This window comes from Eptesicus fuscus, chromosome 10, assembly GCF_027574615.1.
Source record: "Eptesicus fuscus isolate TK198812 chromosome 10, DD_ASM_mEF_20220401, whole genome shotgun sequence".
NCBI lineage: Eukaryota > Metazoa > Chordata > Mammalia > Chiroptera > Vespertilionidae > Eptesicus > Eptesicus fuscus.
The window spans coordinates 36,378,601-36,405,406 of NC_072482.1; the positions used below are offsets into that span (position 1 = coordinate 36,378,601).

General features: G+C 35.6%; 1 protein-coding gene across 4 annotated transcripts in view; it reads left to right on the forward strand.

Moving 5' to 3' along the window:
• The window catches only part of MYO6 (myosin VI), a 155,356-nt gene extending 130,966 nt beyond the window's left edge, over positions 1-24,390 (forward strand). For 2 of the 4 annotated variants that reach the window (XM_054722566.1, XM_054722569.1), the window contains 12 exons: positions 1,399-1,489; positions 2,292-2,442; positions 3,982-4,190; positions 5,303-5,381; positions 6,701-6,861; positions 9,534-9,563; positions 12,338-12,376; positions 15,550-15,653; positions 17,134-17,265; positions 19,635-19,661; positions 22,214-22,432; positions 22,981-24,390. In XM_054722566.1, the coding sequence (XP_054578541.1) occupies positions 1,399-1,489; positions 2,292-2,442; positions 3,982-4,190; positions 5,303-5,381; positions 6,701-6,861; positions 9,534-9,563; positions 12,338-12,376; positions 15,550-15,653; positions 17,134-17,265; positions 19,635-19,661; positions 22,214-22,432; positions 22,981-23,180 (1,442 nt within the window). In that variant the 3' untranslated portion in view covers positions 23,181-24,390. The remainder of the gene's footprint in view (positions 1-1,398; positions 1,490-2,291; positions 2,443-3,981; positions 4,191-5,302; positions 5,382-6,700; positions 6,862-9,533; positions 9,564-12,337; positions 12,377-15,549; positions 15,654-17,133; positions 17,266-19,634; positions 19,662-22,213; positions 22,433-22,980) is intronic. The other 2 variants (XM_054722567.1, XM_054722568.1) reach the window with 2 other exon arrangements.
• The last annotated feature ends 2,416 nt before the right edge of the window (positions 24,391-26,806 follow it).

Consider the following 26,806-nt stretch of genomic DNA (forward strand, 5'->3'; position numbering starts at 1 on the left):
ATTTCCTCCTCCAAATCCTGTACCGTCTTCCCTCTCTATTGCCAGTGCCTTCGTGGAGCCCCTCCTCCGCTTGCATGGTAGCTTCAGTGGCTCCCAGATTGGTTTTCATGGGTTCCCAGAATTCTCTCTCTAAACTAAAAGCCTTGTATGGAGGCTCCCTTTAACGCAGAGCAAAGTCTAAAGTCTTTCAAGATCACAAAGTGGGGCTTCAGCTGTCCTTTTCAGCCCTTCTCCTGCCTCTGCTCCCTCAGACCCTGTTCTCAGACACTCTGTGCTGAGCTGCTTTCTCTTGTGTTTCTGGCCAGGTTGTATGGACAACTTACCTCTGACCCCAAGCAAGGGTGAGGGGCAGAATTTTTTTTGGGTTCCTGAGGGTCTATGGAGACCTTTAATGGTAGGGAGCTATTGTGAGTAATTTGATTAAATGTATAATTTTCTCTCCTTCCAAACTCACTGAATACCTGGAACAGTGCTAGACACATGAAAGAGATTCAGTGTAAATTGTTCCTTATTAATAGAAAAATAAAATTCCTTTGACCTAATGAAAAGGAACTGTGCAAACGTTATTATTGAGGTCTTTTGTTAAACAATTATGAATGTAGGTAAAAGGATTGCTGTAATAAAAAAGGTGACAAAAACTCTTCCTCCCTCATTTTCCAAGTAAAATATAAACAAAGTTGTCACTATAGTTTATTGCTTTCAGCTTAATACATTGCATGTTGATGGACAACACGTTATATTAAAGTTGGCTATACTGTACCATTTGCTCATGGACTGTGTTGTGCAGTGGTGAAGTCAGCAACTAGTCAGGATCTTTGCAGGATGATAGAGAAGCTCAACAATGTTTCAAGGTCAGAGCAATCTAGGACATTCTAGGTAACTGAAGTTAAATATAAATAAGTACCTTTACTGTAGGATTGTCAGAAGCTTCATTCAATATGTTCATTGTGAATCTCCAAAAGTAGCATTTAGTTTTTCCTAAATTCATATGACAGATGAATCCTTTTTTTCAAGACATACCTGTTAATGTTTCATAGACCAACATTACCTAGGGCAGTTTGAGAGGCAGTGGTGTAGCATAACAAGGAAATAATACATTCAGAATGTAAATGTAGTAGTATACATGGTGTGCTTTTATTTTAAGAAGTATACAGAATTAACCTTTTGCACTTGGATGTCGAGTGTGACTCGACACGGTTAGCATTAGAATAAAGGAATCGAGAAAAAAGCAAGCGGGTGCAAAGGGTTAAATGTTAAACTTCCTGATTTTGATGTCTGGTATAATATGAGAGTTCATGTTTCTTGAGAACTGCTTTATGAAAGTGAGTGGTTTTTAAAATGGTTATAGGTCTGAGTTAAACGGCATAATTTTATATCATATTTTTCTCTTACACATAGTGAAAAACAAAATAAAATATCGAGCTCAAGCCTGCATTAAAATGCAAAAAACTATTCGAATGTGGCTTTGCAAAAGGAGACACAAACCTCGGTAAGATGAATAGTGCCTAAAGAATCCGACAAAACCTAATTACTCAAATATGAAATGACTATGAAGTCATAATGAAGAGCAGTTGGGATACTCAGAGTTTTCTCTTTTATCACGTTTTTGTAAAAAGATGTATTACTCTGTTATTTGTATGATTTATTGGAAATTAGTTTAATTACTTCATTGCTAGCCTCTTTCTACAAAAGGATTTGAAGGAGCTTACAGAAATTTAGACACTATAGAAGGTTGAAATAAATGAAATGAAAGAAGAATGAAAGAAGCTCTTTTATTCTGATTATTTTAGTGACTCGAGTTTCTTGACAAATGTCACGTTGACATAGTTTTTAAAAACCTTATTAATATAAAAAAATCTTACTAATGTTTTCTGAATTATCTGTAGCAGTTGTCTCGCTATAAATTTAGTCTTTATTTCTTATTTGCTTCTTTTATTATTAACTGATACTCTTTAAACTTGGAGGTCTGAATACCTGTTGATCTTTAAATGCCTTTTAAAGAGACTAGGGGACTCTTTCAAAGTCTTCTATAATTTGATTTCTCAAAACTTTCAATGTAAATATAGAAGGCTCCAATCCTGTGGACAGGTATCAATGTCATTCACACCCATATTTGATTATTATTATTATTTTTTACCTTCAACAAGTTATCTTTTAAAAAAAAGAATACTGAGTAATATGAATATAGGAGTAAAATATCCTGCTTAATATGTTTTGCATTTTATTAAAATGAAAAATCAATGTATAGCATTACATAGTGAAATTAGACTTACGAAGCATTGTCTTTACAGCATCGACGGCCTGGTTAAGGTCGGCACACTGAAAAAACGGCTCGATAAGTTCAATGAAGTAGTAAGTGCACTGAAAGATGGAAAACCGGAGGTGAATAAACAGGTCAAGGATCTTGAAATTTCTATTGATGCGTTAATGGCCAAAATTAAGGTAAGTAATTTTAATCTAAATGGCTTTGACTTTTTGAAGTAATTTAATACCTTTTGTTATTGGTGTTAAAATTGTATAGGAAAATGCATTACTGTGGTAAGGATACAAAGTGTTACAAATGTTGAGTCCCAGTGATGACAAGTGATGCTCATTATAGGGGTCCCCTAATGGCTTGAAAATTTCCGTAGCAGAACTTTAAAAAGAGCAAAGTTAAGCACTTTCATCTGTTGCTAGGAAAGATCCCCCCCCCCCCGCCCCCAAAATAGTAACTAAAATACTCTTTGTAAAATGCTAAAATGCTACTGTATTTACTTTAAATGGTAACTAACTACTCTTTTGGTAAGCTTTTGCATAATCATTACTGAGAGAGGATTAATGCAAATTATTTTGTTTCATGTTTTTCTACTTTCAGAAACTAATTTTTAAATGATAAAAGTAATGTAATATTAACAATTTAGAGAAAGTCACCAAAAAATCCTTACCAAAGTAACACATTTAACTGTTTTTTTTTTGTTGTAAATTTCCCTTCCTGTCTTATTTTATATGCATGTATTTTTGCATAGTTCTTACCCTAATGTACATTTAGTTTTCTGTCCCTATCATCATGCCATATGCCTTGTTCCTATAATTATATTATCTTCATATAGGCTGTATCATAAATTGCTTAACTGTTATGAAAATAGCAATTTTCCTCCAAATTTGTCAGAATAAATGGGGCCTTTTTTGGTATTGATTTTCATTTATTTGATCATCAGTGGGATTGAAAATTTTTTCTATATGCTTGTAATTACATTCCATCTGTCTCTTCATATCTTTTTCCGTTATTTTTTAGGGTGTTAATGTTTTTCTCATCTAGTTAAATGAGTCAATTCAGTTATGTGGATATAATACCTTAAAGCAAGCCTTTTACTCTGTTTCCTGCAGATATTTTATGTAGACAGTGGTCAATCTTAGAGACAGAATGGAGAAAGAGGAGCAAAAGAAGAATGAAAATGCTTTGGATAAGCTTAGCCGATTTTACAAATCTGTTAAGAGCCATCCCTATTTATATGGTATTAATCAATTAAAATCAACCAAGCCACATTTTCTGAAGGCTCACTTCAACAATTTGGGATGTATTTAATAATTTCTTAAATATTCCTTAAGTACTATTTGAACATTATTATTAAAGAGTAGTAAACTCTGACAAAATTAATAATTTCTTAAAAAATAATTGTTACCTACAGTATGTTATTTTGTCCACAGTACCACTTTAGATATTTGATTACTTGATTAATAGGAAATAGATGTAGAGATTTGTGTGGAAAGGTAACTTTTAAATGTACAAATAGTATAATAAAGATAATGGGCTTATTGCTTACCAACTTTTCCAGTCTTTGCTGTATATGTCCATATTTATTTTGTTATAAGGGTACATAACATTAAAGTTAACATCTTAACGATTTTAAAATGTACAAATTCAGTAGTGTTCAGTATATTCACATTGTTGTGCAGCAGAAGAGATAACTTTTTAAGTACATGTTTATTATTGTTTTAAAGTCCACTATGATGACAAGGGAACAGATACAGAAAGAATATGATGCACTAGTTAAAAGCTCAGAGGAGCTCCTCAGTGCTTTACAGAAAAAGAAACAGCAGGAAGAGGAAGCTGAAAGGCTGAGGCGTATTCAAGAAGAAATGGAAAAAGAAAGAAAAAGACGTGAAGAAGATGAACAACGTCGAAGAAAGGAAGAGGAGGAAAGGCGGATGTAAGGCATTCATATTGTCGTTTTGAATTAGAAGCTAACAGAACAGTGAAGTTTTGGTGGTGTTGGTTGATATATTTTCTTATTTTTAAAAGTAGTTTTTTATTTGAAAACTAGAGGACCAGTGAATGAAATTCGTGCACGGGAAGGGTCCCTAGGCCTGGCCTATGATCAGGGCCAATCAGGTTCCCCGCCTCCCCGCTTCCTCCTTTCCTCTCTCCCTCAGCACTCCATCGCTGCTGTTGGTCCCCCGCCATGTTCCACGCTGCCCACTGGTGGTCAGCGCATGTCATAGCAAGCGATCGAACTCCCGGTCTCCTAGTCAAACTCCTGAGGGGAAACTTTGCATATTAGCCTTTTATATATATAGATACTATAGTCATATGCTGCTTAATGATGGAAATATGTCCTGAGAAATGTGTCATTAGGTGATTTCATCCTTGTGTGAGCATCACAGAGTGAATTTACACAGATCTAGATGGTATAGCCTACTACACACGTAGGCTGTATGTATGGCATAACACCATTGTATATGCAGTCCATTGTTGACCAAAATGTTGTTGTGCTGCTCATGACTGTAATTTTAGAATAAGTTTGAAAAATGGGGAAAAATCCATAATATCATAACATAAAATGATTTTAACAATAATATGAATTTTGGTTAGATTCTTATACCTGAGGATCTCTTAACTTCCTTTAAAGCAGTGACTTGTGTATTATTTAATAAGCTAGAAAAAAGGCTCTTCTACTTTTCTGCAGTTTTAAAACTGGTAATGTTTTGAAAGATTTGCATAATTGGGTAGACAGAAGGAACATGAGTTGTTTAATTGGAGAAGGAGTAGAGGGAAGCACATGTAATCAGGACCTTGCAACTAGGCTTTGTAACCAAGTTACTCTAGAGATGTTAAAGGTTATGCAGTATAATGTATTTGTTTTGTTTCAGAAGATTTATTGTCAGTAGAGCTAGATTTAAAAAATGATAATGTGTATGGTCAGGAGGTTAATGTGAGCCCCCATTCTGTAACCTTTGTTTATTAATAGTTTAAATTGCCTTCTGAAGGATTCCTGATTTTTCTATAAAGTTTTTGAAGAGTTAGTTTCTTTCTTTTTTTAAGGAAACTTGAGATGGAAGCAAAGAGAAAACAAGAAGAAGAAGAGAGAAAGAAGAGGGAAGATGATGAAAAACGTATTCAGGTATGTACTGATTAGACAGTTGAACTGAATTTCTATCAAAATAGAATCTAAAAAATTAAACAAAAGAAGTGAAAGCAAGATCTTGATTTGCTAGATAAGCTGTCATTGGTTTATCTCAGAGATGAAAAGCAGTTTCTGAAATGGTTATGGGCAGGGACTTTGGAGTCAGGGACGTGAGTTAAGATCCAACCTCTGTCACTGACAGAAATTATGACATTGTACAAGTCACAATGAGTGACTGTGGGCCACAGTTCCTCTCTGTGGAATGTGGGTAAATAATAGTTGTGAGTATCAAATGAGTTAACACATGTAAAAGCATTTCAAACAGTGTTCAGTTCAATAAATATTTGTTGTTATTATTATGCCTAGGGGAAAGCTCGATGAACATTTATTTAAAATATAATTTTAAAATGTACATTCCTCCAGTTAAACAAATTATAAAATATTATTTTATAATGTTGTAGATACTAACAGTAATAAACTAGGATAAGATTCTTTCCTCACCCCATTTTTTAAAAAGACCATTTCTGAGAGTAATTGATCATGTATTTGAGTTTCTTGGCTTTATTAATTTACTAAAGGCCCAGTGCATGAAAATTCATACACTGGAGGGGGGATCCCTCAGCCCGGCCTGCCCCCTCTCACAGTCTGGGAGCCCTCAGGGGCAGGAGGCGACCCGGCAGTCAGGGGAAGGCGACGCCCCATCACACCTCTGCTGCTGCCACTGCTGGCAGTGCAAGCCTCAGCCGGCCCTGGTTACCTGAGCCACGGCAGCCCTGGGCGGCAGGGCAGCTGCCATCCGAAGCTTGCCTGTGCCTCGGGCCTGGCCCTGGGTGGCTGGGGGCCTGGGGGTGCTGAGGGGACTGGGCGCCACCATCTTGTGACTGTGGGCGCTGCCATCTTTGAGGGCGGGGCAGCCAATTCCCTCCTTATTGGCTATGGGCACCACCATCTTTGCAACAGCATGAGGGTCAATTAGCATATTCCCTCTTTATTAGATAGGATCCTGAGCACAACCAACACCTTAAATTCCTGACATCGGCTTGTCTGGTGTTCGTGTTAATGTGGTACCTGGGATACTGTGATGTTTGGGACACTCATCGTTACGGAATGGTGGAACTATGGTTTCTCTGCCTTCTCTTAGATTTGGGAAGAGCAAGGATAAATTATAATATAGAAGAGAATAGAGACTGAAGAGCTTTCCGGTTAGATGATGCATTCCTTACTAAGGAACTTGTCGGAACAGTTTTAAGTAGGAATAGAAATGACCAAGGAGACATGTGGGACACTTCGGTGAACCTGCTGTCTGTCCTTGGCAGGCTGAAGTGGAGGAGCAGCTGGCCCGACAGCGGGAGGAGGAGTCCCAGCAGCAAGCGGTGCTGGAGCAGGAGCGCAGGGACCGCGAGCTGGCCCTGAGGATCGCCCAGAGCGAAGCAGAGCTCATCAGTGACGAGGCCCAGGTGGACCTGGCGCTCCGCAGGTACTGGGCCGCGGGGTGGGGTGTGGCGCGCCCTCTGCTGTCTCCCTCGGTACCTCTCCCTTCAGCCTGAAGGGAATAGGAGGAATCATATTCCTTACGTCCTGGTATATTTTAAGTAAAATCATTTAAAACTTATTTGTATCCATTCTTATACCCAAAGGAATGAGACAAATTGATTTTATCAAATTGTTAAACTATTGAAGAACAAAACTGATACTTCAGTTTATGAGTATTTTAAGAAAACGTATCAATTTTTACTCTGATATTGCTAAAGAGTATTGTATCTTTATACTTCTGGTGTAAGGTAGACATCTGATTTCTAAATAACTGCCATTAAATACGATAATAGAAATCAGTCACTTTATTATAATCCAGTTTAATATATTTGAGGTTGGTATTTATTATTTTCCTAATGCAAATTATATATATCCTAACATTTGAAATGAGGGGAAATTTTACACACACATACACACCCTATGTATCAGAATAAATAGATTTCCTTTTCCAAGAAGGAAGGTTTATACATTAAAATATTTTGGCTCCTCAGGTTTCTGAATTATCTCTAAATACTATATGTTATTGGAATGTGGAGGAATATGGAAATACTTATTAAAAGTTTCAGGAAGGTTTTAATATAATAGATTCATTTTAGATTTAGAATATGGAAATATTAGTTATTTTGATTATTTGTAAAAATAGAGCAAAACTAGTTTGTTGAGTTCCTTTATATGTAGGTATATATGATCTATATATATAGTGAGGCACATTCATATATGTAAACTATGCTTTTCAGAATGTTAGAGCACTGTTTATGACAAAATATAATAAAAAAATAGTAGATGTTGCTGTTTCCTTCTGAAAGGAAAAACTTGTTATATATTATAAAGTAGTGCTTAGATTTTATTTAGCTGAAAACAAGATAGAGAAGGAAAAGGGTATGTTAACTTACCTTCACACTTTTTCTAGTAAGTGATTATATTGGGGAGTTCTGGGGCCTGAATTGTATATGGAAGTATATTATATTAAATAAACGGAATAGGCCTATCAAGCACAGGTATTATAATAATTTTTTAAGCTGTTTGGTTTGAGTCCAATAGTTGGGCTCTTGGTTAACATTTCGCCATAATTAAATCATTTCCATCCATCTATGGCAGGGGTCCTCAAACTTTTTAAACAGGGGGTCAGTTCACTGTCCCTCAGACCGTTGGAGGGCCGGACTATAGTTTAAAAAAAACTATGAACAAATTCCTATGCACACTTCACATATCTTATTTTGAAGTAAAAAAAACAAAACGGCAAAAACACCCGCATGTGGCCCGCGGGCCGTAGTTTGAGGACGCCTGGTCTATGGCTTTTGTGTGTGCAGACTTAGCTTAGCTGCTGTTCCATTCCTCCCACCTGTGTTATGTTGCAGTGGCCGGGAGTCTTTGTGTATAACTGACCAGTGGGTTGGCCAGGCTCCTAATGTGTGAGGACAGACTGAAATGGGCAGAGCTGGCTTTAGTATGGCTGAAAGTCATTCCTAAAGGGCTCATTCATGTAGTCATTGTTGGTATTCATGGCCAAGCTTTATGTGTGAGCCTTTGAAATATTCAGCTACATGCAGTACCATTCCTTATACTGTGTGTGAGATACTCATATGTGCACTGCTTCCCATCTTCAGAAAGATGCACTTCTTCCAAAGTGGGTGGTCTCAGGGAGAGTGGGCCATTTAGGACCTTTGACAAAAATGACAAGTCACCTGTGATTTAGGTGAAGCAGAATTAACTAGGTAACGGGACCACAACTAAGTGATTAGGGGATATTCAAGCAGTTATAACTTGAAGGGAGGAAGAGTTCATTTTAGTTCTTCTATGAGACAGGCCTGGAAATGCTGTCCCTTCCTCTCGAATGCCCATTGGAGCCCTGCCTGTAAGCCTCTCTCCCAGGAAGCTTTCTCTGACCCCGGTCCTGTGAGTGCCTTCTCCTCCGGATCTCCTGGCTAGTGTGTACTCTGCACTAGAAGCATTAGCACTGTGTTATGGATGATGTTCTATGCCCCATGTTTGATAATTTTATCTTACTCCAGGGCCTAAATTAAAGTTTTTGAATGTTTATTTTGCCTTTGTTAGTACTGAATTCTAACAATTTATGAATAAGAACTCCCAAGCCCTGTTCTTAGTATGGGTTCTGTGATGTATTTAAAAATATATGTAGATGGATTCTGCTGCAATAAACAATTTCAAGTTACTTTTCCAGCTCGGGTACCCATCCAGTAACTTCTAAGTAAGAATTATTTTTCACATGTGTAATATGTTTTAAAATTTGATCTCAATCAATTACACACATGATCCTGGATGCAAAGTTATGATTTCACATAACAGGCATACCTTGAAGATATTGCGTGGTCAGTTCCAAATAACTGCAATAAAGTGAGTCATAAACTTTGTGCTGGTGGAGGGTCTTGTCTTCCATTTGTAAAAAACACAACATTTGTGAAGCTCAGTGAAGCAAATCACAATAAAACAAGGCATGCCTGTATCTGAAATTATGAGTAATCTCACATGTAGATTAAATAAAGATTATGCACTTTTTTAAATCAGTAAAGGCACTAAAACATAAGTTGGGCACAATCCAGATTTTCACAATTCAGAATTGGTTATGATATTAACTAAAATGTATTCTTTTCACAGAATTAACGGAGCAAGACCCAAAATGACACCGTACGTCATTTCGCTTTTTACAAGTCGACTTAGTCATTTAACTTTCTTTTTAACAGGTTATAGATACTTCTTTTGGAGAAATCGTTTCCTTATTGAAGTGAATTTTACATTATTTTCTTTTATTAAAAAGAATAAGATAACTAATTTTTTCTTTGCCCAGGAAAAATGTTTAAGGCTCTTGTATGGTGTTCAGTCACAGCAGTTTATGACTTGGTTTCCTTCTTTGTGTTTTCTAACATCGTTTAAACACTCATTTTGTTTTATGTGTTTTTAATTATTTACTACTCATTGTCTTTATAGAAACAGATATGGAGATATAAGTAAGAATAAATAAAATATTTAAAGTATTTGAGTCATAATAGATAGCTTAGTTTTCAGCAGCTATGATAGTTTATTCTACTGATATCTAAAATAGTTTATAATCTGAAGTTATATATATAATGCTAATTTTGATGCTGATGTATCTTTTTGTTATGCAAATCTCTCCACAGAAAGAGAATCTAAGTAACATTTGGGATATATTTATAAAATACAATTTTGCTTGTATTTTACACATACTATACATATAAAATTTTGGAATATGCATAAAATCTGAATATTAACAGCTTTTAGGCCACAATTCTTATAGTAATGGTTCTCAACTCCTCAGACACAGATACCAATAACAAATGTAAAAATGATGCATGTGTATATATAGTTCTCCAAACAATGCATGTTAAAGAGAAGTAAAAGCACAGTAATTTATAATGAAGCAATGGTTAATTATATGAATATGAAAAGTGCTTGGTTACAACTACAGAAAAATGTATCAAATACTCAAATGTTTACATGTATACATAAGATCACCATGAATGCAACCACTTCAAATGCAAATTTATATCAGAATGTTACCTCAGTCAGTAAATGCCATGCAGTTGTGAACAGTCCTTTGTAAAGTTCTGGACAGAGTTAAGTACACTCTCCTCTCCGTTTTGCAATAGGTGCATTCTTACAGAAATTATCTGAATGATAAAACCAGGCAAAAAATGTTCTTCTACATGTAAAACTTTGTTTCCACGTAAAACTATGTGTGTGTGCATTTCACCTCAATGTGTGTGGTGGACATGTTAAAGCCCCATGAGGCCTAGGACAGCTCTTCCTTGTGCAGGACATTTGGCATCCCTGACCCCTCACCCTATCAAATGCCAACACCATTGTTCACCACAACACACCAGGTTGTTTGAAAATGTTACTGAGTGGATGCTCTCATCCTCCATTAAAAAAACTTCTTTATAATTAGCAGTTGAACTTGAATTCAGCCCTGTAACCGATGGTCTAAGGTGAAATTGTGAGCATCTGCATGTAGTCTGGGAAAATCAGAAGGGAAAAAGCACCTGGATGCAGGAACCATTTCTATTCAGTATATTTGGTGTAATATAGGGCAGGCGAGATATTAAATCAGTAGAGATTGCCATCCAGTGAAGTGGGGGGGTATACAGAGAAACAGCTAATACGATCGACAGTCCAAGTAGTGAAAGAGCTCCGATTCCCTTGGAACCTGCTGTGGGACGGGAATCGGAGGGAGCTTCAGGAGAAAGCGGTGGTAAAATCAGAGGTGCTCTTGGGCACTGATAGAAACCTAGGGGTAGGTGATAATAGAATTAAAGATAGTTACCAAAATCATGCTGTGTTTGAACGTTAGGAAATTCTGACTAGCCTGAAGAGAGGTTGATACATTGCTCAATAGGCAGTTTCTTTAGATTACATGTGTGTTTTTTAGTTTGTGTTTCTTGTCCTTGATCATCAGTTTTGAAAGATTTTTTTTTCTCTGACTGCTTGCTCAACTAGATCTCCATCAGTACCTGAGCTTAGCCAGTGTCCAGTACAAGGAAAGAGATGCAGGAGTCCGGGAGTCTGGGCAGGCGTCCAGGAAACTGTGCCCTGAGGCACAGCTACCATCTTCTTTTGTTTTGATTTTTACTGGCTTATAGGATTTGGGGGTTTACCAGAGTCTGATGAATAGAATGAGTGAGAAACTTATTAATTATGAAGGAAGACAGCAAAGGACAGGAAAATAATAAGGTTAAAATATTCAGGAACATGATGGAACATCCATTCCATTTCACAGATTTAAACAAATACTGAGAAAATTACACTCTTTGGGGTAATAAGAGATAAGTAGGTTTTGTCCTTTGGGAAATTTTTGTCCTTGAAAAGTCAGAACACTTCTCATCTTAATATTTAACAAGTACTTGATACATTTGATTTTTTTAAAATGAAAATACGCTTTGATCTAGAATTCTAAAACTTTGAATACATCAGAATTATTTAAACTCTGGCAGTGTAAAATAGATCAACTTATTTTACCACCATTATACCTTGCTAATTAATATTTTCTAAGCAATCCAGTGTAAAATTTTTATATAGAATCTATATCCTGCCAAGTTTCCTGTCTGCATTTAGAACATTTTATTCTGTACATAAAAAATAATACCACAGAAGCATGGCTCTCATGAGATTTTATATGAAAGTTCTTACTGCAAAAATAGGAAAGTTCGAGTAACTTTAACGGGATCTAAACAAAATTTTTGCTGTATTTTATGGTTATGTATGTAAAAAAGTATATTGTAGACTTTTACAAAGTAAAATAATAGTGAATGGTTAGTAACTCAATAATCCTATTGAAAATATAAATATTTTTAAAATATAAAATTTTAATTATGCTTTTAGATATTTAAGTACTTTATATGCAATTGTCTTTTATATAACTGTGTTGTATTATCATTCTTTTATAGGGAACAAATGGCGAAAGAAATGTCAGAAATCTTGAGTAGGTTAGTGCAGTACAACCTGGGGGAATACGTGCCACCTCAAAGTCATATTTTTAAATTACTTGTCAATATTTGGACCAGAACCTGTTATATGAATAACATACTCTTTCCATGTAAGTTTTCTGTACGAGAAGTGCACTTCACTCTCACATAGAAAAAGATAACAACCAGTGTTCCCGTCCATCGGCGTTTCTGTGGTGAAACCACTGGCTTTTGGGATTAGACTCTTCCTTGTTGGTAGTACTGCTGCTGTGCTTATCGCTGGCCCCCACCAGCTCAGTCTCTTAGGGGAACCCTTTCTGTCTTCCTGATGAGATGAAACTCCCTCCAGGGGTGGTGCTGCCCCCTGGCTGGGAACCACTGTGCCTCGTTGGAGGGGGGAATCCTGCTCCCAAGGATTTTTACACCACAGTACATAGTTTAAAAACCACTGATATGCCCTAGCCAGTTTGGCCCAGTGGATAGAGCATTGGCCTGTGGGTTGAAGGGTCCCTCGGACTGAAGAGTCCCATACGGTTGCAGGCACGAGGCAACCAATGGATGTGTCTTTTACATCGATGTTTCTCTCTCTCTCTCCCCCCTCCCTTTCATTCTCTCTAAAAATCAATGGAAAAAATATCCTCAGGTGAGGATTAACAAAAATAAAAACCACTGATGTAAAAACAGCCACCAAAGGCTGTAACTTCCCAGCAGGATCTGGTCCATTACCTTTATAAGAGGATATGAATCAATAACATTTTAACTCTTAATTTTGAGCTTACAAAATTAATTGAAGGTGTCTAATATATTTTTAAAAATCAAGTCAATTTTCCTACTATTTTACTGTATTGTTTACATGAATGTCTGTTAAGTCTAAACAATAAACTACAGCTTTATTTTACTGTTTTAATAACTCCAAAGGTGCATTTTAGTCATGTATTTCTTAGGATGCCGAGTATGATTTTAAGTAGGTATATTTTTGTTTGAGGTAATATGAATTAAAAGTTAGTAATACCAAAATCATATTTTAAGCAATAATAATTTGAACTCAGTGTTATTATTTTTAAAAGTATTAAAACACACCCTATGTATATTGACACCCCATGTATTTTCTGACAATCTATAAATGGTATATTATGTAAATTCAGTTTTTCTTTCAAAAGAAAATAAAGCAACAATAAAAAACCCATAACAATTTTCAGCTGCTCTCCTAGAAAAGACTCCTAGAAGAGCTAAGAAGAAAAGAGAATTTTTTGTTGGTTTATTGAATGGTGTTTTAGTGCTATAAAAAAGGAAAAAAGAATACATAATCTGAATAAATGTTAAAGCATGATTTATTGTTAAGGGTAATAGACCTTGCTGACACACAGCTGGCTCTTTCTGAGCAAAGCAGTTTAGAAGAAAGAGCTACATGGCAAATTGCCAGTCGCACAGCTTATGAAAAATACGGATTCTTCAATAAACCGAAAACAGATTTTAACCATAAAAAGCAGGAAGGACTAAATGGCCACACATTAGTTTTTATTCAGGCTATGTGTGTCGAACAATTTTTAAGTATGTAGTCTGAAGTATGTTGTGTTTTATTCTCTAAAATGAAAGCATAAATAGGCCTTGTAAGGAGGCACAGGTAGCTTATTTCATTGGTAAGCTTACTATTGAAGAAATAATTTCCTTTATTTCAGGAAGAAGGGTACATATTCTCCCACATCCTTTTCCAGTCAGTCTCATTATCTGTGTCTTGACTGTCAGGATTGTTGTTATCTTTCTAAACGTAAAATGATGAGAAAGTTGCTCACCTTAGTGTTGTATCTTGATTATTCCTCTTTGAGAGAACATTTTTGGAGAAGTGGATGATAAAGGTGAAATTCCTTGTTTGATACCTGAGAAGCAATATTTTACTTCTTTAATATTTAGTTCTTTTAATATTTGTGTCATCTTCTTTTCACGTCTTGAAATAGGATGTGTTTAAGTTCTTCCTTTGTTACTTTGTGCTTAAAAGTCCATTTGCAGCTTATTCTGAGTGTCTCCTCTGTGGCTAGTGTAAGCTGCTGGAAAGTAATGTTCATTATTACAGAAAACAAGTTGTTCCCATATTTTCTGAATAATTATTTTAAATTATGTACACACCTTAAGCTCCAAGTAGCACTACTAGGAAAAAGTTGCCTTTATCCCATTTTATTTTAAATTTATTATTTTATACATATTTTTAATTTTTAAAATGTGCCTCCTCTCTTTCTACTCAAATATTCCTGTTACACTGGGCAATATATAACACTTGTGCCCTTTTTAATCTCCATTATCAACTTCATGACCTAAAACCCCTTCCTTTAATTTACATATTTATTACTCACTAAATATTTGGGTGTGGTTTTATCTGGTTATAGAACAGGGGTGGGGAACATCTGGCCTGCCCGAAGTTTAAAGCTCGAGATAACATTTGGTCTGGCCCTGCCAGAGCAACCACAGGCGGGACTCAAAATTCAATAAATCAAGGAGCTTTTTTCATAGCAACAAAAATTGATATTAAGTGAATTATATTAAGCGAATGATGTTATAAATATCCAGATGGCCCTTGGCAGAAAAAGGTTCCCCACCCCAGTTATAGAACTTTTTTCTAAGTGTTCTTTAACAGTGAAGTTAAAAGGTCACAGGAGTTTCCAGAACCCAGCAGCTTTTGAGCCTTTCTTTATGACTAATGTGGCGGGTTGCATTTTAGACATTTACCTGTGGACCCTGCAAACACCCAGATGCCTAGGGAGATCCTGAGCCAGGAGGTGTGATTGGGGCTTGGCCATCTGTAGGTTCCAATAGTCTACAGGTGATGGTACTGTGTGGCCTAATGGCTCATAAACCCTTAATGTGCTTCTAATGATGTTGTTCATGTATGTTGAGGATTTATTTTCTGGTTTTGAAGAATACATACAACTGCATTTTTTAACTTTAGATAAATCTATGGTACTAGAATTTGGAATCAGAAGTCCTCCTAATATAGCTATTAAATGGCACGCTGGAAAATTTTAATTTACCTGGGCATTCTATAGTACACCATTCTTCATTTCATCCATCAGAGATACAAAACTTATGTTTTTCTAGTAGTTATTTCCAGTTCCTAAACTTACACTCACTTTCTTGCTTCTTTAGTTAACATTTCATTCATGTTTCTAGTTTAAATATGTAAAAATATGTAATGATTGCAGAGGTCCTGCTGTACAAGCCACCAAGGCAGCTGCTGGTACCAAGAAACATGATCTTAGTAAATGGAAATATGCAGAACTACGTGATACCATCAATACTTCTTGTGGTAAGTGTATGGAAAGGATGAAAAATGGGAAGGCTCCCTACCGAACAGGTAATAAATACCCAGCTGGAGGTGCTATTTTAAAATTTGCGTAAGAATTAGTATAAGCCATCCTCTTTGTTACTGTTGCCTTGAAATGAAGACCTAATTTACTCACAAAGCTAAAAGGAAGACATACTTAAATAAGTTAAATTCATTTTGCTTATCTCTTGCCTAGGTCAGAGAAGAAAAACAGAGAGGAATTATGGTCTGGGCTATATTAATGACTGGCCCATCTCATATAATATATATAATTAAATATCAGAATCTTTTGGTCCATGATGCAAAGGAAAAGATGGCAGTGCAGTCCTTCCTTGTATTTTTTAAAAATATGTTTTTATTGATTTTAGAGAGAGGAAGGGAAAGGGAGCAAGAGATAGAAATATCAGTGATGAGAATGAGTCATCGATCAGCTGCCTCCTGTATGTGCCCATTGGGGATCAAGTCAGCAACCCAGGCAATGTGCCCTGACTGGGAATCATACCATGGCTTCCTGGTTCATAAGTTGATGTTCAGCCACTGAGCCACACTGGCCAGGCCAGTCTCTCCTTTTAAACACTTTTTCTTCCAACAGAATAGAGTAAAATACTATATCCAGAGGTTCCCACATAGTTGAGTTCTTGGTTAAATCATAGTGTTGAATTCATAATACTATAAATAGGAACTAAAGTGTCATAATTGTACAGACTTCTCACTATGTTCTTTCTCACCTCACTGATTTTATCTGCATAATTACAAACAAAAAATGTGTTGCATATAAATCTAGCTTGCATTTGAATACAGTGACTTTTTATTCCTTTTTATTCTGTTGTAGTAGCCTGTGACCTTGGACAAGTGACTTAACCTCTGTAATTTAAGTTCTTCATCTATAAAAGACCTATTTAGTCCAAGGTGGTTTCTTTTTGTTTGTTTGGTTTTTTTTTGTTCAAGATTTTTATGTTGAACAAATTATATAAAATAGTAATAATGGCCCTAACCGGTTTGGCTCAGTGAATAGAGCGTCGGCCTGTGGACTGAAAGGTCTCAGGTTCGATTCCGGTCAAGGGCATGTACCTTCGTTGCGGGCACATCCCCAGTAGGAGGTGTGCAGGAGGCAGCTGATCGATGTTTCTCTCTAATCAATGTTTCTAACTCTCTATCCCTCTCCCTTCCTACCTGTAAAAAATCAATAAATTATATTAAAAAATAGTAATGTATAATAAAATTCTGTAAATATAAAAGATAATATTACCATAAAATACTCATCTTTATCAATAATTAGCTTACTTTTAATTTTGTACTATTACTTTAAAGTGAAAACTTTATAATATATAGATACTGTCTATATATATATATATATATATATATATATATATATATATATATATTTATGCCACAGAATAATTATGCTAGACAACTAAATTAGGATGTTCTTTTTTTCTCTCTCTTTCTGTGTAATTGGTAGATATTGAGCTCCTGGCAGCTTGCAGAGAAGAATTTCATAGGAGACTAAAAGTGTATCATGCTTGGAAGTCCAAGAACAAGAAGAGAAATACTGAAACAGAGCAACGTGCTCCAAAGTCTGTTACTGATTATGGTAAAAACAAATCTGTACTTTGGAATGTACTATACATAAGACATTTGGGTGACGTGTCCAGTATAAATGTTTTCTTACTATAGAACTGTGATCCACTGAACCTAACACAACCACGATGGCTTATCACTCATAGCATTATTTTTATTAAAAACATTTAAAGTCTTATTTGTTAAGAAGTATTGCATTTACTTCTTAAGATACATTCTAGAGGTAAGAATAATCCTGTCTGTATTGAAGAGGTTGTGCAATAAAGTTGTAAATATGTATTTCCCCCCATATAAGTGAGAAATAGTACCTTGGTTTGTTCTAGAGTTTTGCCCAGACCAGGATTTGATATTTTGACTGATTTCCAAAAAATGAATTTTGTTACTTTGTTATGCAAAAGGAAAGTTCTACTCTTGAAATTGGAAAATAGAGCAGGGTAGACATAACCTAGTGAAAGTATGCATTAGCTTTAACATTAAGTTGAGAATACCTTTAATATATGAGTAGTAATTTCATATATTAAATTTAATTTCATCAAAGCAATAATTGGAATTTCGTTAGTTCAACTTGCTACCTTAGTAGTTCATAGTATAGTTTGGCAATGCATGACTCAACTTAGGGGATGAACTCTCAGTTATATTTTGCCTCCTTCACCTTCCTAGCAAATAAAAGCAATGTTTGATTAAAGTCATTTAAGGGATGGACTTTTAATGTTTCCAAGTTGTTGCAGAAATAGATAGAGGGAAATGTACTATTAGGAGAGATGTTAGTGCTGGTCATTGCTCGAGGGGTGCCATCAGTCAGAACATGACGCTCTGGACGGGCACTGAGAGGTCACCCAGAGCTAGGAAACAGCAAGTGGAACACCCTCTCAACAATGACCTTCTCGTGACCACCACTGCGTCCTCCAGGTTAAAACTCTGTCTCTGGGAAATGAGGAGGAGAGGATGCGTCCATTGCCCGTTCACTGTCTGCACCAGGTTCCCAGCCACAGTTACCTTTGTTTTGTAAAAATCTCAATGGGATATTCTTTTTAGCTCTAATTTTCTAATTTGGCTGATAGTCTTTGATTATGTTTTATTTGAAAATTTATTCATTTGAATGATTACACTTCTTTAAAAAAAAGGAATTAATGTTGCATTCACATTTTGAATGCATTTACAAATATTCCTTGTATTTTCAAACCAAATTTTGATAGTTTCTTCACCCAACTTTGCCCCAAAAGGAGCAAATAATCCATGGCTTACCTTGCTGGTGCTTATACTGTTTTCATTTGTAATATTTATACCATTTTGGAAGAACAAAAGAGTAGATTCAAAGTGCCATCCAGGTACAAATTTAGGAATTTTATGTGAACACATTCTATATGTAGCCTTCAAAGAATTTCATTATGGGCTACTTTCAGGATAAAATGTAACTTTCTGATCTGAAAGTACTTTCTTATTTTTCTCTCTTGTTCTCTCATGTAAAACTCACACAGGAGCTACAGGTGAAAGGAAAGGTGAAGGACACCAAGATACATAACAAGCTCAGTTGAGAAAATTCTATACTTAGGTGGTGTACTAACGGGGTCGCTGATCGGCCTTTAAAAAGAACTGCTCTGTAATTCAATACTTGGAAGGATTTGAATTCATCAATGTGAGAAAATAAAATAACAGCTGTGATAAACAAAAATATAACGAGGTCATTGCCTGTAAGAGTAATGTATGCACAAATCATGGTAATTTCTGGAGTTAGGAGTTTGGATCCTCAGGCTGTCCTCAGGGTGAGCATGCTCTCATCACGTTTACTACAGACAGAGATTTTCAGAAATAACTTTGGTGCAGTGGAAAATCACCCAGTAAAAATTTATAATATTTAGTTGCTTAAAACAAAGACTTTGGAGAGTAGTTTTATTTCATAGCTTCTAAAATAAAAATGGCATATGTTTGAGATTTAAACACTTTGAAGAAATTAAAACATCCTGGGTACATGTGAACATGGCAGGGTGTTTTCTCTACTTCATATAACTTCGGATGAATTTAGAATTTATCCTCTTTTTTCCACAAAAATGCTTGCAATGCCTTAAAGTTACTATAATGTCCATTATTAACTGATTGTGTTGGATTTTTGTTTGGATATTACTGTGTCCCAAAATCACAAATGAAATGCAATTTTTAAATTTCAGTCCTCTTTGTATGTCCATCAGGCAGAATTTTCTAAAACATAATCAAAATAGTTAAAAAAAGAAAGCAGTATCTACTTGTAGGTCTTTGTCTATGGATAGGATATTTACTTGTTAGTCACCACCTCAATTGATGGAAAGGCTTTATAAATTAGAAGAATGTTCACTTAACAGTTTTGGCACTTTTATCTTTTCTTCAACATAAAATATTTGTTCACAGATTTTGCACCATTTTTGAACAATTCACGTAAGTCAATGGGTGGTAACTCATGAGCTAACTGGAAGATGGGTTAAAAATACTTTATAAAGTACTAACTTCTATTAAACATTGTTTTGCTACAATTTTTAAGTAGAACTATAGTACATTAATATTGGTTTATCTGTACTAGATATTTAATTTGAGATGATACTTTCATTTGGGTCACTCCAAAAAATAATAACAAAATTTAAACTGTTGTTTTATAAAACTACTTCATTTTAAGAAATAACTAGCATTTTAAACTGTGAATATATACAATTCTTATTGTAGCAAAACTCTATCTTAATAAGCAGCTGATCTTTTAGAATAAAGACTAACTTTAGGTGCCGGTTTCAAACACTGTGGTGGGATGAGCATGTCTGTTCAAAGAGATTGGAGTTTTGTATGATAATAAAAATGCAGATTTAAAAGGACACCACTGAATAGGAAGAAGAGATTATTCTGTTACGTTTGTTGCTTCCTATGATGCACTTTTAAAATATAATTTAAAAGATTTGAGTCATCTTAATGTGCAGTAAATTTCTTCTAGAATCAGTTTCAACAATTATTTGGATATACAGTAGGTTCTCGAATAACTTTGTTTTATTCACTGTCCTTCTGTTATTACATTGAAGAACTGCCATAGGAACTTAACTCTTGTTGATATCAATCAACCTATGGTAAAGTTGGTTACATTATATGTTATTTCACTTAAAGTGACCGAACCTATTGAAGATATTAAATGAGGACTTACTGTAATGCCATATTTATTTGCCAGCTGGTGAGACTTGATTTTTGAAAGTGCTTTTAGTAATTTCTAGGGCTATATTTGAAACTTATTTCACACTTTTGAAGATAACATTATTGGATGTGAAAGAAATAGTTGTTTAGAAGATGAATTTTTCCATCTTTTAATGTCTGTATCTTTATACTTCCCCAGATGGATATTTTCTCCCCAATACAATTTCAGTTTTCACATTAGTAGAAAAAGCCATCAAAGAATTTATGTTGGATTTCTTAATTTTACCCAGTATATTAAGTTATAGGAGACTATTATTTTAAAGAAAAAAGCAGGTTAATTTAATGGGTGGTGATCAGTATCATATTAAGTTTTCTATCAACTAGACATTGAATTCTAATTCACTGCTTAAGATGAAGGATTTTTTAAACCCTTTTAAAATATCTTACTTTTGAGTTAATGTATTTTCTTCAAAGCAGGTAGTTTTTAAAACTTAAAGTGGAAGCACTGAGCTGTCAGTAGTTTTGGTGGAACAGGAACAAAATAAATGAGCTCCTCTCTGTTAACTGCTAAAGGGGATGCGGCTTTTTAAAGGCACTAACAAAACTGGGCCTCGGTTTCATTCTTTCCTAGGCATACAGAGCTTTGCTAACTGCTGCTTGCTTTCTCTGGTTTGCACAGAAATGAATTCAGTCGCTAGAAAGCTTTGGCTGTTGGTGTAAAAAGTAGAATAAGAGTATTTTCATCCTTTCGGTATTTGGAGATTCTTACAAAAGCCATATGGCTGTTCTTGACTTATACATATTATATAATTTCTCACTGACATACTTAGTTTTTCAGTGAGATTCTTAATTGAGCTGCAGTAAATGGTTGGTCCACTTTGAAAGTTGTGAGTATAAAGCATATTAAACAGACTTTACCCAAATTATGTGGCTGAAAATGTCAAGTCATTGCCCCAGAGAAATGTTTATATTTGTAGATAAAATAAGAACCCAATTGTTTAGTAATGGAAATTGAGCAAGGGGAAAAAAGTTTATTAATAGGAGGGTAATACCCAGAACTATCAGAAAAGCAAAGAGTTTTTTCCTATTGGCAAAGAGGACCAAATATTATATACTTTTCACTTATTTCAATGGATCTTGCTCCAAGAGAAATCTGTTTTCAGAGTAAGTAAATATCTGAGGGAAAGTTCATGTTTACTGTTACAGTTTTTTTGGTCTTTGCTGTTGTGAAGTCATTTAGATAGTATTAGTGAAATATATGTATTATCTTGGCCATTTTAAATCCCAAGATTGGCCAAAGAGGAAACTTTTGTCTTCCATCTCTTTGAGGAACTTGTGATTAATTGACAAATATAATCTATAATCCTTCAGATTTGTATAATTACTGTTTGTTTTACCATAAATAGTCCTGTAAAAGTTACTCTTCTGCCTTCATTTGAACTCTTTGGAGGAAAAATATAAATCTAGTAAATAATACTAGTTTGCTTTCCTGCCATGTGAGTTTATTTTAAGTTACTGATTATTTTAGGGTATTATGGCTGCTGCTGTTGGGGTGTATGCAGGGGTGTGTGTGTGTGTGTGTGTGTGTGTGTGTGTGTGTGTATTTGCAATGTAAAGGAACTTCTTTAGGGAAAGAAAATTCTGAAGAAATTACACTGTGAATTGTATTCAATTATAGGCAATTATTATTTACATTTTGTTTTAAATTTACTAATAGGAACCCCTCTTCTTTTAAAAAAACGTGTGGTACATTTTAGGATTCAAGGCTGTTTTGTTATCCCTGGGGCTGCTGGTGTAACTTTCCTTGTTCTGTGTAATAGCTCAGCAGAACCCGGCCGCTCAGCTTCCTGCCAGGCAGCAGGAGATCGAAATGAACAGACAGCAGCGCTTCTTCCGCATCCCATTCATCCGCCCTGCTGACCAGTACAAAGACCCGCAGAATAAGAAGAAAGGCTGGTGGTACGCCCATTTTGATGGACCTTGGATTGCCCGGCAAATGGAACTCCATCCTGACAAGCCACCCATCCTTCTTGTGGCTGGTGTGTATGACTCACAGGAAAAAAAAAATTATAAAGGAGGAAAGGATTATAAACTCTGAATGAAACAACCTAATATATTATATATATATTTATATATAATGTAATAATTCATTAAAAGTTCAGGATTGGGGGATGGAGTTTTGCAGTTAAATCACGTTTTCAGTTAATCTGAGGTTTAATTTATTTATAATGTGAACTTGCTTGGATTATGTCCTTGTAGAGCACATAGAAACTTGTCTATGTCCTAAGAACCTTTCATTGGGTATTTAATTATATCAGTTGATCTGTAACAGTTTAAGGAAATGTAGCATTTTTATTAGCCCTCATAATTTGTTTGATCACTTGTAGTGATGGTACATTTTGAAAGGGTCTTTGGTGGAGGACAAACTTTTTTTCTGGTGAGTTTATTAAGCAGATTTTAATCTTGGAAGAAAATAAAGTTTTGAAAGTTCTCAAATCTATGAGAATTGATAGACACTTCAGGAATAAGGTTTGTAACAGTAGTTCTGAAGGAGACATGGTAATTCTCTGCTGTCTCATTGGTGCAGGGAAGGATGACATGGAGATGTGTGAGCTGAACCTTGAAGAGACAGGCCTGACTCGAAAGCGCGGTGCTGAGATTTTGCCAAGACAGTTTGAAGAAATCTGGGAACGCTGTGGAGGCATCCAGTACCTTCAGAATGCAATTGAGAGCAGACAGGCCAGGCCCACATATGCCACGGCCATGCTGCAGAATCTGTTAAAGTAGATGTTACACTCTGAGCTGGCAGCAGGGAGCCCCTGCCGTGGTACTAGGTAGGGTGTGTGCCCCAGAGATTTAACCATTCCACGATCATGTTAGAATTACTTCTACAAAGTGAACAGATTTTATTAATCATGGCTTTTTGTTAATTTAAGGTTAATTATGGTAGTGATTTTGGGACCTAAAAATTATTTTCCTATATCCAGCTGTAACCGTTAAACCTCTTGTCATTCTCATACTTGTTAAACTTGGACAGATTCTGATATGTCTCATTCTCTGCAGACTACCTTAAGTCCATCATAATTGTTCTCTAGGAAAAGAAATTTGAAAAATAATACAAAAGGACGTCCGATTTCTAAGGACGGCACAGTACAATATAACTGGAATAATGAAACAGCTTAAATTTTCTGACAAAGATTAAGGCATTTAATATTTTGATTGGAAAAGCTCTCTGCTTTCTTTACTCGCTTTTGCAGAAATTCATGGAAATGCCTATAAAAGGTGGAAATTTTTATCCCCCCCCCTCTTTTGCAGTGTGTCTTAGTTTGAGTAAAGCCATTCGCCTGAAGTTCTAGCATTCTAGAATGAGCCTTATGTGATTGATGTACTTGGTGATAAAGAAGGTACTCATAGTATTCTGCACCGATTTGTTTTTCTTTTCTATTACATTGTGTTGCTATAAGAATATTTTTCTTATATTCCATGGGCAAATAAAGGAAATTCAGATCATGTTAGTGATTAAAAGTTTTGGGATAACTTTTATTTCATTTAGAAAAGGAAATAGGTTTAGGTGGCACTGTGGCTTAACTCTACTGAATTCAAATATTCCTCCAACTTCATCTCAATTGTGACTTTTATATCAAAATCTTGTCCAAGTTGTTTCATATGATTTAGGCTAGTGTTCTGCTTCAAAACATCCTTGTTTTAAAAAAGTTCGTAGTGTCTTTGACCTTTGAGATTTTGGTAATTGTAGAGCTGTTTTATAAGCTTTGTAATTCAAAAGCCCTTGAACTTGGTAATTGCCTGTTTCATGTAACTGATAATTTAAAAAGTTTTCCTTGTGTGCTGTTAGTTTTGATCAAATGTCAGCAGTTTCTAGCCTAATATTTATGACTTTCATGTTAGAAATTTGGAGGCAAACATACATCAAGGAATTATGTTGACATAATCCTAAAGAGTCTTGTTTGTATTTTAGAATAAAATTAGAAAATAAAAATACTCTCTGCACTCTTTTTTTCTGATTTCAAACGACACTAACTTTTGAACTGAGTTTTCAGTGATTTTTTTTTTCCCTAGAAAGAGTACCTCAGCTAGGAAAATATTTCCCAGCTGATTAGATTAGCTTTCAGACACTGTTTTTAGAATTGCCTCTCTCTTCATGTCTTTGTACAGAAATATTTACTTATTACGATACTGTGCAAATGATTGTCTTCTGTTAAAGAAATTAAATAGCCCTGCCTGTGCTACCGAGAATGTGAATATGATTATCTTCTGAGGGGTGTGTTACTCCATAGACGCACCCACCCTTCTGTCATTTGGTCTCTGCGATTGGTGACAGAAAGGCCTGGTGACTGACAATAAGTGACCTGTTCCCTCTCTTCTCATCACTCGCCTTTAATTGGTGCTTTTATTTGTATAGGTTAGTGGATAGTAAGCTTTGTTCCTTAACTAGGAACAAGTAAAGTCCTTGAAGAAAACTTAGACACCAAATGTATTTTTAAGGACTTGTCTTCAGAAACAGTTTATGTATCTCCCAGACTCATATAGCCACCAGATGGAAGACTAATCAACCATACAGTTATAATAATGAGAGGACTTAACATTTTGAAGAATTTGTAAGAAATACATCACAGCAAAGCACTGTTACAAGTCTTTTACTTAAATAGCTAGTGAAATTATAGTCTTAAGCCATTTTGTTGCTAATTATGTCACACAGCTGTCCTAGAACTTATCTATTTAAAGTAGTCTCCTGAGTTAGCTGTGGCTACCAGGAGAACTGCCCTAATTCAGACAGACTCACAGTAACCTACATACGGATGTGCACATACTCACAGAAGCCCCTTTGCCGGGAAACTTAGGGCCTTGCCAATCTTTCAGGGAAAGAGCAGAAATTGTGTTCTAAACGATGTTGATGCAACTGCTTTACGGTGTTCACAATCGGAGCCACAGGCGCTAGGTGGAAACTGTAGGAATCAAAAGCAAATTCATATTTTAATCAGTCATTTTAATTGAGATGTAAAATTAGAAATTTAAGCCAGCACACTGTATATTAACCCATTGTACGCCATAAGCATCTGTAGACACAAGCGGTGGACCTTCCCCACACGCCACGTGCGTCTATAAAAAAAAAATGTTTCCCTAAGTGACAGCCCTGACCAATTTTAAAATCATTTTTTCGTGAGAATTTTCAGCTGAAAGTATTCAAGAACACCCGAATTGTGAGTAATACATTTATTTTTATAATATTCATTGCAAGTTGATTTTTTAAATTAAATTCAAAATATCGTAGTGTGTAGGGATGGTTTCTGTTTTGGACTCGTGGCAGTTAACTGGTTATGGACTAATCTTCTTTTAATGCTTGTCTCACTCAATACCAGTTCCTTCCTTTGTGAATGCTCTGCAAAGGTAGATACGCACAAAATACTTAAAATGAGAACACAAAATATTTTCACCTCAATTCAGTTATAATGTAATTCCTAATTCCACTACCACATTTGACATATGTATTATGAGCTATGGGTATGCATTGAAAGGAAGTTTCCGTAATACACATATGTCAAGAAACAGTGAGTTTAGTTATAAAGTTGAGTAGGTGGCACCTCCTCAAACAGTTATGTGAGAAAGAAATACTGCATCTAGGAGCACAAGCCCACGCATAAGACATTCCATTGTGACTTGAATTCCGCTCTCTACAATGATTTCTCATAGATGACTCTTTCCAGAAGCATAGTGATCCCTTTTGTTCTGCCAGCAACCAAGAAGTTATCACCTGAAGTGGAAAATAGGTGATATTTGCAGAAGCGTAGCTAGAGAATAGAAACTCCCAGGCAAGAATAATAATGAGGACTTATTGTTTATAGAACCTCATTAATTGGGTTAAGAAAAAAAGATATTTTCATTCACAGGTTATTAATTACGATTCTCGAGGGATCCAACTGTGCAGATCTTTAAGGGTTTTGTTACCTGAAGTTCTTAGATCAGTAGAACAAATACTTATTGAACGGATCAGTCAATTAACACAATGTTAGAGGTAGATCTACCTCCTTTTACAGAGGTGGTAACAGAGATCCAGAGAGGTCAAGTCATTTAGTTCTAGACTGTGAGAGAGAGAGAAATGCCTTTGCTCCAATCAGGTGGAGAAAAAGAGGAATCAAAATGAGCAAACACTTTGCGTGGCCCCCTGAGGGTTTACAAAGGGCTGCCTCCCCCCATCCCTCCACATCTTCTCCACAGGTGACAGGTTTTCTCTCTCACTATCAGCATTAAGAAGTATTGAGGGTTTTTATTCATCACAGAAGAGAAATGAACAAGGGAGAAGAGGGCAGAGGATATCTACAAAGGAGAATAAGCACAAGTTGGGGGGAGCAGTTGTAACAAAAAGGAAAGAGAAGAGCAGTGATGGAGGAGAAAGA